This window comes from Idiotropiscis lumnitzeri, chromosome 7, assembly GCF_059441095.1.
Source record: "Idiotropiscis lumnitzeri isolate Australia: NSW breed Sydney's pygmy pipehorse chromosome 7, RoL_Ilum_1.0, whole genome shotgun sequence".
In the NCBI taxonomy this organism is placed as follows: domain Eukaryota; kingdom Metazoa; phylum Chordata; class Actinopteri; order Syngnathiformes; family Syngnathidae; genus Idiotropiscis; species Idiotropiscis lumnitzeri.
In genome coordinates, this window is record NC_142397.1 from 13,588,784 (window position 1) to 13,607,277 (window position 18,494).

The 18,494-nt window shown below is 38.8% G+C and overlaps 1 protein-coding gene across 4 annotated transcripts in view; it reads right to left on the minus strand.

Moving 5' to 3' along the window:
- fchsd2 (FCH and double SH3 domains 2) overlaps positions 1–18,494 on the minus strand; it is a 38,538-nt gene that overhangs the window by 10,226 nt on the left and 9,818 nt on the right. For 2 of the 4 annotated variants that reach the window (XM_088300644.1, XM_088300643.1), the window contains exons 4-13: positions 13,267–13,346; positions 12,771–12,915; positions 11,872–12,005; positions 10,400–10,454; positions 10,135–10,263; positions 7,314–7,436; positions 5,814–5,909; positions 5,052–5,126; positions 3,959–4,075; positions 2,869–2,973 (exon numbers count right to left, since the gene is read on the minus strand). In XM_088300644.1, coding sequence (XP_088156770.1) covers positions 2,869–2,973; positions 3,959–4,075; positions 5,052–5,126; positions 5,814–5,909; positions 7,314–7,436; positions 10,135–10,263; positions 10,400–10,454; positions 11,872–12,005; positions 12,771–12,915; positions 13,267–13,346 — 1,059 coding nt within the window. Of the gene's footprint in view, positions 1–2,868; positions 2,974–3,958; positions 4,076–5,051; positions 5,127–5,813; positions 5,910–7,313; positions 7,437–10,134; positions 10,264–10,399; positions 10,455–11,871; positions 12,006–12,770; positions 12,916–13,266; positions 13,347–18,123; positions 18,201–18,494 lie in introns of those variants that run through there. The other 2 variants (XM_088300646.1, XM_088300645.1) reach the window with 2 other exon arrangements.

Here is an 18,494-nt window from a genome sequence, read left to right on the forward strand (position 1 = left end):
AAAGACAATTTGGTTTATTACACTTAAGTGATATGTTTTCTTTAATTACATTAATTTAACATATGGGATGACTTGATGCAATGGACTGACATCAGAAACAAATGCGACTATTCCGGCTGTGGTAGGTGTCTGAAATTAACTGACTGAATGTATTATTAGTTTTATTGTTTCTTGCCATTCAAAGTTGAGCTCCATAAAACAACTTGTAATCAGTCAAAGTCAAACTCTCCATGGGGATAAAGCATTAAAATTTGACAGCTCACTTTTATTTCCAAACTTACTTTTAATGAGCTGCCAGCACTGTGGGGAATGGATGTGTGCTGCCTTCTTTACTAATGAGACAATATGATGGAGCAATAAACACAGAGTAGGAAATCCCTGCCTGTCCTTCAACTCTAATCCTCTTTTGTTGGCGTCTCTACATTTTCGTTACTGTCCTCCTTCATTACCTGCTTCTTCAGTTGGACTCTCATGCTGACACAGCACATTGATTGCTGATGGATCAGACTGTGCATGTCTGACTGCAAACAAACACTCGCAGCTCGTCAGCTCTTTTTAATAAAAACATGGACTTTTCCTTTAGTATTTTCGTTTCGAAATGGGCATTTGCGCCGTCTTGGAAGTGAACACAGCCGACTTGCCTCTCGGCCAATTGAAGTGGCGCATTCCCAGCTGAGGTACGCTGTCTACATTGCAGAAATAGAAACAGACTCACTGAAGTTCATGTAGACTATCAGCGCACACAAAGTACGTTTATAAGGAACTGTAAGATCTCCACCGATAATTTAAGGTTGGCCGCTGTAAAATGGGCACTTGGAGGCCAGCTTCCATCCCATCGTATGTCTGTGTGTGAGAACCCCCCTGCATGGGGTTCGCTGGAAAGCTGTTGTCATATTTATCAATGGCATACGATGACATCCACCATACACATCAGCAGAATGCAGAATCTGTCTGCCTGCGCCCCGATCAAATCCAAATTACATTAGCCCAAGTGCGCCACAACTTAGACCTGCTTTTAGCTGATCTCAGGTATAGTCTACTTTCTCTGACCAAATTTTCAAGTACGCTAAAGGCATGTAATAGACAACGCCCAAGGTCTGTCCACAAGACACAGCATAGTGCAGCTCAGTCAGCCAAATTCCCAAACACAGTAAACTAGGCTTGCCCCAGCACAAAAATGACGATGCACCAGTTTTTACACCATGTGCACATGTACCTGCCTATGAAAATCGCGCCCTTGTTCTTCAAATTAACATTTGGGGAATTAGCAAGATGTAAATAACGGAAAAAATGTGCATCATAAAATTACATTCTAGGAACTAAAGTCATTAAACATACCTCTAAACCACTTTATTGACAAGTCATTAAGGGTTGAGCGACAGTAGATAGATGTCTTCCTACTTTGAGAATTCATTCAAATAATGCTTGTGCCTCAGTGTAAAAGCAAGTTACACAAAGGCATTGTTGGTTGACTTTGGCGTGTAAGAACTAGCCTGGTCCACACGATGCATTGCCTTGAGTAAGATTAGAGGTAACCAACTGTAAATGTAGACATAATGAGCTAATATATTAAGTTAACACAGTGCAGGTGTGTTTATCTATAACAATTGCAAACAGAAATAAATGTGCTTTTTTTTAAAAAAAAGCAGCCTTGAATTTTTAATTGTCATTTACTTCCTCAAATGTTAAACAATGACAAGGCCAAACAAATCATTATTGTGGTGAATATAAAAACGCCGACACTCATAATGATATTGAAACCTGAGTTCGGTACAAAAGCGGAATCGTAGGTTGCCTCAAAAGTGACAAGCATAACGTGTGAACACTGTTCATTGTTTCGCTCACATTTTCCTCATTGTAGATTTTTTTATTCTGCCTGTAAAGTGGATGGGAATATTAAAACGGTGGTTCATGAGAAAAGTGCTATAACTATGTGCATAATGCTATAGTCAAAAATGGATTAATGCAAGTCAGACTACTTTCATTTCCTTTATAATGCACAGATAAGAGCTCTACAATGCAGCCATTTCATTAAATATGTATAAGCTTGATCAAGGTAGTGCTGGCCTAAAAGAGCAGCGAATAGTAGAGAGACAATTTAAGCAGGAGAAATTGTGAAAAGGGATGTGATTACACAGCTGATTCCTGCACCACCTGCGTTTGCATTATGTGTCGGCGCATTATATTAGTGCATTCCTGTCACGTGAAGAGACATAGTTGTGAAAAACTACCAGCAGAGGGTGTCAGAGGGGAGAGCGAGCTCGGAAGGAAAATACAGGAATGAGCAAAGCAAAGTGACAAGAGTGGTAGAAAGCAAAGTCATAACGTATCAAGGGCGAAACACACTTGAGTTTAGCCTAATATAAGATGCATATGTAAACTTTAAAATGTCAACCTATATCTGGTAACCTTAACTTGAATAGCAATGATTTCACGTGCCTCACAAAGGCAGTAGAACCATTTCCCCCTTGCCGGTCAACATATAAAGGTCATTTATGAAAATGAAAATGCCACACTTAAGTATAATGAAAGAAAGGTATATTTTCATGGAATATCAATTAGAAATTTCTATAATGATTATGATGATGAAAATATTTGTGAAACAAATGTGAATATCTGTAATACAGTACAATAATTTTGTGGGGTTTTTTCACAAAGGGTAAAAAAAATCTAATGAAATTCAGCCACTTTTAAAATTTACCCCCAAAAAAGTACATTATATTATGTTGTATTCTGACTCTCGTTAACCTTTGTTCTGCAAGTCCTTTTCAGACACCTCTAAGTAACTACCAGCTGCATAAATGTTTTAATATCATGCAGCGTTAAGTGTTGGTCTGACGGAGAAAAGGGAGGGAAGAAGTTACAAACCTCAGCTTTGCGTATGTTTTCTTTGGATTCTTCTATCTTCATCTCAAGATCTGCTCTGCCCTGTTCAGTGGGGGGTAGGCCATGACTCTCACACTCCTCCAGTGACTGACCAAGCACACAAAAACATATACTGGAAGTCAGGACAGTTACTATGTTTTATTACAAAATATGGAAAGTGCTTTGTTACACTTCCAGCTGTTGTGAAATGCGCTATATAAATAAAGTAGTATTGTATTGTGTTATTATACAAAGTATATAATTATTCTTAACTTAAAGTGATATTTTTATTTGGTGAAAGGGTATCTTCTGGATGGAAATGACACAAGAAAGTTGCAAACAACTGTATTAAGTTGAACTGCGCATCTATTCTTTTCTTTCTGCTTGTCCTCATGTAGTTTACGGGTGTGCTGGAGCATGGGGTACCCCCTGGACCAGTCCACAGCCAAGAGAAAACACACATAAGCAGTGGGAACTCATGCAAAGCCCACACAGGAAGGCCGGACCTCGTCCAACATGCTGCTCTGAATTAGGAATATTCATGAAAATGTTTTTTTTCCCCTTTTCTTTTTTTTTTTTTTTACATTATTCATATCACTGACGATTTTGAAGGAACAATATCATAGCTTTTCAGGAGACCCCCACAACGGTATTTTGGTTCAACCATTGACATGAAATCGTCAAAGAGAGTAGCATAAGCCATTTTCAAAAGTTTAGGTTGGTCAATAATGCGTAAAAAATAACATGTACACACACGTGAACTGACCAATAGTAAAGAGAAAAACAAGACTTTTTTTTTAAATCAATGAAAAAAAATTGAATTCACTAAATTGTGACATAGAACGTTTCTGCCCATCGGCAGCAACTTAGATTTAGACATAGAAAAAGAATGAATCATTTATGACGTTGAAAGTTTTATGAAAAAAAAAAAATAATAATCAAATAAAATACATTTTGCTAGTCTTAGTCTTTTACCGGTTTCTTGTCATTTTTAACTAAACACATTTAAAAAAAAATCTAAATTAACTGTGGATATATTAAAATAAAATGTTTATTATTCATGTTGTGCATACGGTACAATGCAATGTCTCACTCTCTTGTAGTGGATGATATTCTTGTGTTCTCGGGCTACTCGGGTTGCCCATTTCCGGGCCTCCTTGTTCAGACTGTGCTCCTCTGTGGTTCCCATCTCTGACTCCAGCTGACGACTCTAATAAAACAAACACACAAAATCATGCAAGCATGAGTAAACACACAGGGAAAACACAGGGCAAATATATGTAAATGAAGAAGAACAGAACTGAAAGAAAAAAACTGAAAATTTAAACGGAGTTTCTGTAACATGCACAAGCTGGTCATGAAGCCAATGAGAGTAAGAAAGAAACATTTCTTCTGTATGATAATAAATTGACGATGTGCTGGAAAACTTCTAGTTATTCTTTTGCTATCAAGACCACTTGTGTGGAATAGTATTTATGGGTGTATTTTTGTATGGGGGAATATAGTGTGCATTAAATAATCTGTATGATTGTATGTACATGCAAAATACCGATTTGTGTAAAATACATATGTAGGGATTACCAAACAAAAAAATTATATTTCATATGCTATTAATGAACTTCCTCTTGTGCATCTTGGCAACTGTGTGATAAAAAAAAAAATCTGAATCCTAAATTCTTATTGCCCTTGGATAAATGATGAGCCACACACAATATGTGGTTTTACACGATTCAATAGTGAATGGGTAAACACTTCCAAGTGGTTAATTACAATACTTATTAATAATGTTTCAGCTGGGAACAAGTTAAATAACTGAAACTAATGCAGTATGAAGAATCGTCTTTCACAACTGCCAAAGAAATGATGTCCCATCTTCATGAAAAAGATATTGATGTGATAAGTGAAACTGTTAAAACTGTAAATAACTGCCAAGGCATGACCACAACATGCACAGCGTGGCTTGTAGTCTCTGTGGGTGAGAATTAACCTTATGTTTTTTGTAAGCATACCTGGAAATTACAACTGTGTTCGATTCATCCAACTATCAGATGCAGTATTTGACAGAGTGAATACACATATGAAATGTTACAATGAGAAAGTATTGAGAGTCGACGTAAACAGCACAATAATGATGATCGATGCCTTCTGAATGCAGTGACGACAAGATCGCTAATAGTTATGGCTACCTGTGCCAGGGTCATTCTCATGGCACTGACGGGTGAAGGCTCAATGTCCACCAACTGCTGCACCGAGCTTAGAGTCTGGCGCATGCAGCCGAGAGCAGCGTCACAAGCACACAAACACACAAACACAAGGAGTAGTTAGTGAGGAAAATAGTTAAAGGGAAAATTGTTAGCAGAGGTTAAGTAGGATCATCAGGAGGACATAGGAAAGGAATAACATGTATATGGAGGTCAGTAGTTGGAAAAAAAGATTTCAAGAGAACACTAATTGAATGAAAGATATATATAGAAAATGGAAATTAATAACAAATTTGATATAATTTAAGGTGAAAAGGAGAGCAACAATACTCTGAGTCAATCATCAACAATCAACACTCTATTTCAAATTTCCCCTTTGTGGGACTAATAAAGGACATCTTATCTTATCTTATCTTATCTACTGTTGCGTTATACTAACAACGTTGATCTGTTGACAAGAGCATGAAACCGCCATAAAACTGCCAATTCCTGAAAAAGGTGTCAAAAGTAAAGGGGAACTTCCATATCAGAATTTCTCTCTATCTCAATTTCAGTGGAGAATGAAATAAAATGTTACATGTGGCAAAATAACCCGATTTGCGACTTGGTGAAGGACGTGTGCATGCGTGAATGTGTGCCAGTACAATGGACTTGACAGGAGAAGAAAAGCGGGACCGGCTGTTTGAACATGATCATACGTTAGACTAGCGAGCACATTAGCACAACATTGTGTTCACCAGCTCTCACCTTGTCACACTCGCTGGGCTGGAACTGGAAGTCGTGTGCTTTGTGGAACACCGGGTTCTCTTGCATGAACAACTGCTGGTTAAACTCCTGTATTATCTAAGAACGACACACACGCACACTTTGCATTAGACCACCACTGGAATTATAGTTCACTTACTGTGTCACCTGGAAGCAAAGTCACTGGAAAAATATACAAAAATCCTGAGAGATGCGCGTTGCACGTTTTGTCAGTCACGCTCAGAATGCTAGAGACAAAGTGCAATCTTCTCTCCATTTTTGTTGCAGGTTCTATATATAAACAAATTCTTGACAAATTCCCCATATAAAGAAGACCAAAACCAATATTAAAACTAATACATTTAAACTATATTGAATCGTTTAAAAAAAAATCCAATCCCACTAACAAACCCACTTTAAAAAATACAAGTCAAAATGAAATAAAAAAGAACTATTATGAAAAATTCAAAACTATTGTATCCCTGGAGCACACCTGGTTGTACGAGACATGAGCAAATGATTTGACCACTGTCAATCATATCAGCGCGTTTATTGACTCGAGGTAATATAAGTGACAAGTCAGGCAGATGACTTATTTTGGTATAGTGGGTCCCTTACACAGTTGTAATGATATGGTATTTTATCAGCGTACCAAAAATTATTTTGACTGCCAGACCCCTGGCAGTCTGTGGATGGAAAGTGACTATTAAATTGCTCCCTTTTCAGTACAAATTCATCATCAATGGAAGCTGACATTTACAGGAATGTACAGTATTTAGTTCTCACTTGTACAATACTTTGTGCATACCTGATAATTTTGTAACAGAAGCGTGACTGAGGAGATTTCCCTACCAGGTGTCACTAACGTGGTGCCCTTGGGCCGCCAAAGACCTCTTCAGTAGCCTGCTGTTCTAAACCCACTAAGCTGTTAAGTATTTGTTGTTGTTATTTGTTTTAAATCACACTTGCACTGTTGGTAATAATTGGAATTTAATTGTAAAAAAATTAAAATAGTGTCGGTCAAATGCCACCATGCACGACCAAATCTAAGCGTTTGCGGAAAAAAGCTAGCAGGTGAAACAAGAAACAACAAGATGATTTACCCTCAAATAAGTTGAGCTGATTTGTTACTCAATCAGATCGTATCAAACTGGTTGACCAAAGAAGGTGCTTTCAGTTTTCAAGAGGTTGGTGAACCCTGTTCTAGACAATCATGGGTGGCTTGGACTCCACTTAAAAAAATGAAACACCGCCCCAAAGTATTAGTTTTGTGCTCATGTTAACACCTTTGTGTTTGTGTGTTGGACCATTATGGTTATTGGCTGCCTTGATTTCCTCTGGAAGATTCCACCAAAATATCATATCAGAAACAACTGCCTATTTTGTAACCCATACTCTTGAAAAGTCACAACTGGAATGATTTTTGTCACCAGGTTATTTGTACTTTTTCACTTTCACTAAATTGTGCTGTTGAAAATGAGTGAAAGAGGACTTCTTACTCACCCTGGTAGATTTGTCCAACAGGAACTGGAAGGTGTTGTGCGACGCTTGTGAGGCTTCGAGCTCCGTGCGACACAATGCTATCAGGTAGTCTTTCACATGCTCATAGATCCTGCCATCTAAGGCCTGGAGGAGAGAAGAAATAACAGCTATGATGGATACTTTGTTTTTACACTGAAAAATAAATCCTGAGGACACGTTTGATTCACATTGCCTGTCGGAAGCCTCGCTCCCTCACTTGACTCAAGTGGAACGTGTTCAATTTAACAGATGATATTATTCATGTGCGAGCATGTTGGATGAAATATGAAAAAGACACACAAATAAAAGAAAATGAGGAAGCGATGGATAAAAGTGAGGAGTTCTGCGATCGGGTATAAACAGAAAATGTGATTGTGTGCACTCGCCTGTGTGTGTGTGTGTGTGTTTTGGATTTCGTTCTCACAGCTGCAAGAGGAGGTGAAGGGGTTCATACGCCAATTCACAACAATTCAACACACACACGGAGACGCACACACACAAATATTCAGACACAAATAAAACCAATGTTGGACAATGGAATATAAAGGAAATGTAAAGGAAGTTATGTCATTCTGGGTGGGCTGACTTCATTCTAAATGTTTCCTTATCTTGATGCTTATCTCCTTCTCCCTTTTTCTTCTCTTCCCACACCTTTTTTTAATCCATTTGCAGTTGCACAAAAATGAAGTGAGTCAGCTTCCAGGAAAAGGCCGGTATCATAGCCAGTGGGTTGGTGTGTTTGCTTATGTGTGTGCTTGGGTTGAATGAAAGCATGGGCAATAAACACAGACCAGAGAAGTAGAAGCAGAGAGGCTGTGTGTTGACTTGCGTGAGTGCTGGGGTCTAACAGATGAATCTGATGACACATCGGGACTGAAGATGTCTACGGAGTGAACTTACAAGCACGGGAGAGAAATAAGTAGCAGATTGGTTTCCTGTGGCGCTGTCCCGCATTCGCTCGAATGTGTACATGTTCTTGTATTTGTGTATGTGCACAATCCCCTGCAGCATTCTGTCACTAGGAGCAGCTGATTTATTATTCAGGAGGGCCTCATAGTGTCAATACTCAGGGGCATCTCAGGCTTGAGTGTATTTGGGGTGGGGGCACAGACACAGGCATAACAATTGGAACCAAACAGTAATAATTCAAATCCTACTGACTGAAAGAGAGGAAGAGGACACAAATTAGCACGGTTTAGGAACAATGTCATTCATATACTTTTTTCCCCTCAACTGGTGTTGCAATTTGATTTAACATTTTTTTCAAGGGAAAGCCAAGACCGAAAATGTCATTCACAATAATAGATATTGCGTTGGTAGAATATGAATTAAGCAGCAAAATCAACCTGTTTTTATCCCTTCCAGGGGCGTCCATTTTGCCACTTGGTGAAAACTGAAAGTTACATCACAGCTGCTCAGATAACGACCAATCACAGCTCACCTGTATTCTGAGTTTGGACATGTGATGTTCGCAAGCTGAGAATGCATGCACAATGAATGCACACTGAAAAAAAACAGAAGTGGACAATCTCCTGAATGTAATTTTAGGTATAAGACAAGGAGACTACAGTTTGCGATGCACAATTCAGTTTTTTTTTTTGTTAAAAACAAACAAAAAGATAAAAAAAAAAAAGAATTACATTTTTTGTTAAATCCGATCGATTTTATGTATACTCAATCACATTACCAAAACAAATATGATTTCTAACGTGAACTTGTTTGTGTCTGCGATGTGACATGCATGCTTACAAATAGGACGATGTCGCGTGAAAGCGACATCACGTGACACAGCGAGTGCTGAAGTAAATATCTATGGAGGGGCTCATCTTACCATCTTATAGTCACAGAGTAGTGATGGAGGAGGTGGTAGAAATAATTGGGGAAAATTAGGTGATGCTCCTCTATCTCCCAAAGTTACTGAAGATAACATCAAGTCGTTGCTCGAAACAAATGAACCGTCTGCATGGAAGGACTATTACTATCATCACAAACGTCCACTTAATGCTTCATGTTTTTGGTGAGCTAATGTGTGACTGTGGATGCATGTATTTTGCCAAGTCCAACTTGACAATGACACAGCAGTGGTTTATGACACCCAAATAAGTCAATCCAGCACTCAAAATAGTACCTGCTTTTTGCCAATGGACTTGTATTTCCACAAACTGAAGTGATTTTCAAAACACTCAACACATATATCTCAAGGTAGGTTTTCAGAAACTTTTTACGTCATTATCAGTATTTCATTCCCTGCTGATTTGAAACTCAAGATTTGGAAGCCAAAAAATGAGTGATGCAGCAACTCTTATTTCATTATGACCAAGCCTGACATGCTTGAAATAATAAGCTCCCCTCAAAGTCTTCTGACTATCTCGTTGCTCCAAGTATCTTTTAATGTAAATTCCAATTTCAAGCCTGTCCATCATTTCAAAAATCGGAATTGTTCATTTTTGCTCCAAGCAAATAAAAAACCCACTACAGTCGCAACACTCAAAAGTGTGAAGTCAGCACATTGTTTTGTTTGATGTGGTCGCCTTCTCTGCAGATATTGAAAGACTTTTTTCCTGATAGTTCATTTCAAATTCAAAATGCCCCTGTCCTGGAAATTCCCCCAGGACATGAGCCATGACTAAAAGTAAAACTCTTAAGCCACATGTAATGAAAGTACATGTCATAGCTGCCTTGAAGGAATTATGAACATAAAGTACAAATGAAATGAAACCTGAAGTGCATGGATTTAAGGAAAATGAGTCAGGAGGTCCCAGAATAATTCCCTGAGACATCTGTAAATCATTTAGATAAATACCTGTATGCAGTGGAGCAGGTCTGTGTGGTAGTAGCGGTCATGGTGAGCGTTGGCAGCAGCTAATGTTAACAAATAGTCATTTCTGGCCTGTGTTGCCTTCGAGTTGCAGTCACTTCTCTTTGCTTTCAACTGAAAAGACAGAATGATAAACACAATGTCAATGTTCTCTTTAGTCTCCATGTGCTGTTAATTCTTAGGGCTCATCCAAGAGACCAACCGAAACCGCTTCAAATGTTACAAAACCACAGTATATGAACCATCTTACCTTTACACTTGCTTTTTGCAAGCTAATTCTTGACTGAAAAAGAGCCAGTTTGGACCTGCAAAGAGGGTGCAGTCAACAAAAAGCAACACATTATTTCTGACTTAATTTTGCCATTTTAGTTGCCTTCCGCTTTCTATTTGAATTCTAATGAAAATAATATTTTGCTAATTTAACAATCATTGAATCTGACTGTTATTCCTGGTTGAATTTCACTATGTATACCCACATAATCTACTGAAAGCTACTGTGAAAACTCTGCATTTACAAATATAATATAATAGTTTTGATTGACACAGTTGTAAAGGTAAACAGAGTTGAATTCAAAATGATTCAACCCTCCCGTTGTGATAAATTTAATAATAGCTGGCTGTCCAAGAGTGGTTTTGTCCATAACATCAAATTTGCACCATTTGCAATGATGGCTTCATAATTTTCCGTGCAACTACCTAAGTATAAGTATAAGTCACATAAAAAAGAAATGGGTTTGACCTAAAATGATTTTGCAACCAACATGAGCAGGTGTGTCTTATGTAAAACATGAATAGTAAACATTGAAATGAACATTTTCCTACAGCTATTGTATTGGAACTCAGAGTACAATATAGCAATAAAAGCTCAAGACGAAAACATCAGCTCTCCCACACAAGAAGAATTATGTCAAAACTCTGATTCAAAATGAAATTTAATCTCAAGGATGCAGTGGCTTGACAGCAATAATTCTCAGCCCAATGCAGCCTTCATCGTTCATCCATTGTGACATCAAACAGAGCTGATAACAGGGTGCGCACTGACTTTTGCTTTTTTGTTCCTTCAATGGATTCTATTCTCACTTAGCGATATGGGTACAGCATTCTCTCAGAAATGCTAACATGTCTGCATGAATGTGATGTACTGTATACGTCTATTTCCAATGGAGTCAGTGGTGGTAAAGTATAGATGGAATAGAGTAACTTTAAATTTGCCCAACAATGGGGGAATTGAGGGGTTTAAAGCCGCACGTAGATAGCAGCAACACACAATATTTTATAAAAAGAAATCAAAGTGTCAAAAATGTGTATGTGTATACAATATTTGCAATGTACCGTATGCTTATATGAGCTATTTCGGTGAAGCTTTGCAGCCATCCCATGTGTCTTTTTGTCTGTCCTTTTGCTTGGCCTTGAAAAATGTGTCGCTCTCTTTCTCCATTGAAATTGAGTATGATGGCTTGGCAGGGAAGTAGCTCGAACTTTTTAGTGAGTGTCAGTCAATAGGAAGGAGCTGAATGGTCAGTCAATTCAGTCTACACAATATGGCACTGTGAATCTCCAAATAAACATGGTAGTAGCTAATTTGACTTCAGTTAGAAAGTAAAAAGTGACCTCAAGCATTTACTATAAAAAGATACGAGGGTTTGCTGGTATTTGGTTAGGAGGTATGCTGGTATGCAGCTTGTACAAATCCATAGTATTTCTTTAATTACACACACTTACTTGGCTTCTATATCTGCCTTTTCTCGTACTGCGTGGGCGACCTGCTCACAATCGTAGTATTTTTTCTTGGCTTTTGCCAGTTCCTTTACCGACTCCTGCAGCTCTGCCTGGATCCCACTTAACTGATCGATGATCTTTTTCAGGGGACAGGAAAAATAAGGGATAAGTAAGGAAAATAACATTTCAACATATTGTAAATCACATGTGAAAGTGTGCCGTTATGAATGCATATCACCATGTAAAAGCATTCCCCTTCAGTCGTCCTTGCATTTTAGGATTAAATGTAAAATGTGAACAGTCATTTATACAGCCTTCAAGTTCAGGCATCACCATAAGTGGTGGATTTGGTGTCACTATAATGCACTGTGAGGCCATTGCTAAACAAGGTAAAGGTGAGTGCATTGCTACCAAATTGCAGATTGCACTCAAGGCTAGAAAAAAAAAATCTTAGTGGAGCAGTTTTGCTCAGCAAGGACTTCATTCAAGGAGCAAATTCATTATTTTCGGAAGCAAATCTTTGCAGGTTAATCTCAGGGACTTGAAGCAAGGGTTTTATTAAACAACAATCTGACAATATCATGTATGTTGACATTCAATATTGTAATATACTGTGTAACAGTTTTCAGAAGCAGACAAGTGTTTTGATTTGCTGTCACTGATTTGTGTTTTCTTCTGTTAAGAGTAAAATGAGATCAGTGGAGGTCCTCGCTTGACTTGTGCTCTCTGCGAGACACCCTTTAGATATGCTCTTTTTTTCCCATTTGAGTATTTAAATAAGCGTATAACTCCCCTGATTTTTAAGAGCTGAAGCCTTTATGTGAGGGGATGTATGTTGCAGAGAAGGAAGCACAACACTTGATGAAACTACACAAGTTTTTCCATCAATTGAGTATACTTACCTTTTTTAGTTGCTGCTCCTTGTAGAGTCTGACAGTCTTGGCAGGATCTGAAACTTGACTCTTGTAGTCGTCACACACATTGAGTCTGGACTGGCTCACCTGCACTGTACCCTCCAAGTAGGACCGCCAAACAGCATAGACATTCCTGGTTCGACAGGATAAACACAATGGAGTGTGTACTGTTACTCACAAAATTACAAATGTTTAGGCTATCCTCTATTTAAATTTCATGCGTCACTACAAGGCAGAGTAACAAGTATATAAGTTGAAGCTTGAGACTTTTCATAAAACTCTGCCTTGCTGCATTTGATAAAAATCCCATCACTGAAAAGAAATTACAATACCATTAAAATGACTATGTTTCAGTGTCTTTTTATTAAACAAAGAATAATTTCTCAGAGTACACCCACTGGGACTGGATTTGTTTTGCTGTGAATGCAATTTGCACATATACAGTTTATTAAGTTTTTTTGTAATTGTATGGACACCCACTGACCTGTAGTCTGTTCTCTGGTCATCAGGATTGATTCCAGGCCAGTCTCTCTTTAGGTATTGGCTCGCTAACTTCTGCAGAGCCTAATAAGAAAAGTATTTTAAAAATAAATAAAAACATAACTTCAGAATCAGAATGCCCTTTACTGTCATTGTCCTTGGTGTACAACGAGATTAATTATTTTAATTAAATAAATCAATTAAATTAATTAATATTAAAATGAATAAAATTAAAGATATTAAATAATTAAAAAATAAATACATATGAAAAGAAAAATTATTTTAAAAAAACACATTATGTTGCACTTCTACAAGGCAAAGGTAGTGTACGAGATTTCAGCATGGAATTGACACAACTTTTCTACAAAGCGTCATGTGAACAAATCTGAAAAAGATGGATGCAAGACCCAATGAAGTAAGACCGCTTATTCTGTGCTGATTTACTTTGTTCAATCATTGCAATACATCTCAATCAGTCATCGTCTTAACTTGTGCACCCTGTAAAGATTCTTTAACAATGAATATCCGCGCCATATGCGATAATTAAAGCACAGTTGTCTCGTAGAGTGTGTGCGCCAGTCAGAAACTAGAGGTCCGCAGAGTGCGTAGCCTACATCCACTACAGTGGGTCACTGTGTCAGTAGTGACAATGCAGCCACACACACTTCCCTTTGTATACTGTATCTGTGTGCCATTCCAGGAAGCAAAACAGTAGACAATGAGACACTCTGTAAAACGATTCAAATAATTATCATGTATTGTATTGTAGATTTATGGTAATTTCTTGCTAATAATCATTGTTCCTCTCCTTTTGTCTACCAAATCTACATTTAATCCACTGCTACTCTCAAGCAACTGCATCATAATACCCCTGTAAATGTTCACTACCAAGTTACCACAGTAGCCCATATATGGCCTTCCTGTGTGGTCATGCAAAGGTGGAAGTATTCAATTTAACACACACACACACACGTGTGAACACCCCCATGCACACACATGTACACACTGTCACACACACGCACATCCTGTTTTGACCAGAAAGACTCAGACTTCTGGATTTTCTAAGACCAGAATGTGCAGCCAAAACGTGTAATTATATTTTTCACACATCTTTTATATTTTGTTTCATCATCTTAATATGTTTTTGTTTTTTAAATAAATTTTCCTTCAAAACAATTGTATATTTTTAACGTTCCAAACTCTGCCTCAATGATGTAAACCCATAAGGTAGACAAAATTGTTTTTCACCAACTTTATTAACAGAAACTGAAACAACTCAATTGAAAGTCACCCTTACATGATACGGACAGTATTTTGTCTCGCCTCAACACTGAGTTGTTTTTTTTTTTTTTGTCACTTGGCATTTCCTTTGGGATTTTTCCCATAGCACTTCATGGCAATGCCAAGCTGAGGCTCCATGCTATGCGGATTTGCACTGAACCTGAAGCCAAACTGCCGACCATCATGCGGAACCGACAGCAGCCAAGTGCAAGGCTGTGCGTGTCCAGTGCGTGCAGCAGAATCCAGTTTAAGGCATCACAATTTGCTTCTTATTTGTTCATCACTGACGTGAACCAGAAACCCTAGATGACCAGCAAGATGCGCAGAACAATTTTTTATGGGTTTAGGCACTGAACAACACCCAGGTAAGGAAGTCCACATCTTACTGTGATGAGCAGATCTTGATGCTTGAGGGAGCTTACATGTGGTGCTCCCTCCAGAGCGTCAACTTGTAGAAAGCAGCAATTCCTGGATGGGGTCTAAAAACTGGTCTTGGTGCCAATAAACATTTATAACACCACACTAGATCAAGGGATTGTCCCAACATGTTTTAAAACAGCCCACCATCACCAGACTCAATAACTATCACCCAGTAGCACTGACTTCTTTCATGATAAAATGCTTCGAGAGGTTGGTTAAAGGAACACATCACTTTCAGTTCTCTCCCTTAATTTTATCCTCTTCAGTTTCTCTTCTTTCATCCACCTAAGCCTGTCTCAGCTGCAGCAGAAGAACACATGTGTGTGACTACTGTTTGTAGACTTCAGCTCAGTATTTAATATGATCATCCTCCAGCACCTGGTGAACAAAACACCCATCACGCCCAGTGTGCAAATGGCTGTAAGATTGCCATATTAAAAAGTGTGAGAGTGCGGAACAACACCTTCTGCACAAGCTTCCTGACTAGCAACTCTCCTCAAGGACGTGTCCTGAGCCCACTATTGTTCACTCTGATGACCCATGACTGTCAGACCAGATCCAGTATAGACTACTTATTCAATTAAGAATGTGGACACACAACAGTGATGGGCCTCATCAGAGACGACAATGAGGAAGCTACAGAGGAGACATGGAGCAACTTGTGGAGTTTTGCTGCTCTAAAGACATGGTCATCAAAGGATATTATTGATGTCTTCAAAAAGAACAGACACGATCAGATTCCACATCATCAATAATGATGTAAAGAAAGTCAGAAGCACAGAAATCGGTGGGTGCATCTTGCTAAGGCACAGAACACCACAGCTCTTGTGAAAAAAGGCACAGCACCAACCACAATTCCTGTGACGGTTGAGATCGGCACACCCCGATTTCTATAAAGCAACCATCGAAAGTGTGCTGACCAGCTGCATCGCCGTTTGGTCTGCTGGATACAAAGCCACGGAATATAAGGTCTCCAGACAGAAGTGCGGTTTGCAGAAATAATAATTGGGACTTCTCTTTCCACCGTCATGAATACTGCAGACAAACGCTGTGCGTCTGGAGCATCCGTGATCAGCAGGGATCCAAGCATTTCTGTGTACAACACCCTCTGATGACCCACCCTCCCTTCCATACACACATACGCACACAAACAAACACACCTTTTTCACTGACCAACACAAATCAGAACTCACAGCATGTGCAATTATGGGTTTGACGTGCAATTAGGTTTGGATGTGACACACTCTCTTCATATTCATGTGTAGATATATTTAATTATCTTTACATTTTCGTCTGCACTCTATTTTTCTATGTAGTGTTGTGTCTATTTATCTATGGGATGAAATATGTGCAACCAGAATCTGAATTATATACATTTGAATTTAAATCGTTAAACTTGACTAGTTGCATAGCAAAACTGAATCAGAATTACATACATTGAATTTGTATTTTATAATTCGAATTTGAAAGAAGTGCCTTTCCATCCCTCCCAGAGCTTATTCCACAACAATTAAAGAAAGGTGTTGGAAAGGTTAAGAGATGCTTAGGGAGTATTTATTTCCGGTGGAGATTGATGTTTTGCTATCGATTGCTCTTCCTGAAGTACCAGTATGACTTAGCCTGAAGTTACGCCCATTTTTACACCAAGCGCCAGTCTACCTAAATAAAGCCCTAGGTTCTTGTTTGCTACAACCTGTCTCAACATTGTCTTGAATCAATGTACTTGATTTCGTATCCAATCTCTACTCGTCTTCATTTCTCTATGCCATAGCCATATCCCTTTTATGTTAGGAGAAATACAGTGTCTGGTTGGCTACAAGGCAGCAAAAGCGTGTGACTCCACTCATTCACTCAAGCAGCAGCCACACAGCATGCTGGCCTTTTTGGGCAGTACAGTAAAGAATGATCCCAGCCTACAACTATGCCAGTAATGTTGATTGTGGGAGGGCAATAGAGGACAAACCCCCTCTCTCCCTCTCTCTCGCTCTCTCGTGCTCTCTCATGCTCTCTCGTGCTCTCTCTCGCTCTCCCTCTCTCTCTCCCTCTCTCTCGCTCTCTCGTGCTCTCTTGTGTGCTCTCTCTCTCTCTCGACCCGGTAAATCAGACAATTTGGTGGCAAAAAGTATACTAATCTTTAGATCAGCTAAAAGCAGTTCTAAATTGTGGCATAGGAAGTGTAACACGATTTAGAGGATTTGATTGAGGTGCAGGCTCTGGTAGGCGGTGTCCAAGTGCTGACTTCACAGTGGCTAACTTGATATCACCTGCAAGTGGAGATCTTCTTGCGGTTCCTTTTAAACTTAGTTATGTTCCCACATAGATCTTTAGAATTAATTAAAAATAAATTTTGCTGCGGTTGATTTAAGAAATAATAAAATCAACTAAATAAAAAGGGTCCAAGAACTGACCCTAGAGGGACTCCATATGTCAAAGCCATTCGGTCAGACTACCAACTTTAAATGGCCATGAAATAACTCCTTTCCTCCAAGTAGGATTTGAACCATTTTAGGACTATTCCATTTAGTCACAGAATCCATGGATGTCTTGGTGAACAAACAGGGTGTTTACCCTTGGTTTCAAACTGATGGAATAGCTGACATGTGGGAGACAAAGGTTAAAAAACCACCATCTTCATGAACCTTCTCACTCTTTTTTGTCGTCCCCACATCCATCCATGGTCATTTTTCTGCCTGAAACTGCTTATGCCTCTTTGTCTGTCTCCTCTTTTCCTCTCACTTTCTCCCCTCTCTCTGACTCCATCTGTCTCCATGGCCTGCTAATCGGATGAATTTATGTCTGTGTTGAGCGTAATTTGTATGTGTTAACAGGAGGCCAACTAGCCGAGCATCATGTACAGACAGTGATGAGAGGCAAAGGGGAAACATAGCATCATTGAATTGCTCTGTAATAACATGACGGTGCATGTGAACATTTTCTGAATCTTTTTCCTATTCATCGCCTGCTTAAAAATACAGTGTGTGTGCTCGTCGTGTTCATCACACAAAAAGGCACACACGCAACATTAAGGAAGCGATCCATTGAATTCCATAGGGGCTTGTTGCTCAGCAACCACTATTTCTAAGGTTATAAAGATAGTGCTGAGGGAGAAAGGTGTGAGAAAAATCAAGGCAAAGAGCTAGAGAAGAGAAGACACACTGACCCTGTTTGGAAACCAAAGGTGCTGAGCGTAATAAGCATCCATTTGATATGAAGCTCACTCTATTCTGGGGATGTACTTAAAGCAAAAGGCAGAGTACATCATTGAGTTAGTTGTGTGCTGAACAATATGCGTAAATAAGATCTCCAATTTTGTCTCTACATATAATGGTACCAGGTACTATTTTTAGCAGCACCTTTGCTGAGGTGACTTTTTAAAATCAATGTGTCATTTCTGCTGTCTTGCAAGGTCTTATACAAGACTACATTCACCAAATAAAATTGTGTGTATAAATTGCTTGTCCTGGTGTGATAAACCGCCAAACTCTAGCAGTGAGAGAGTATGTTGTCAGGATTAGTTTTGATGTCTATGAA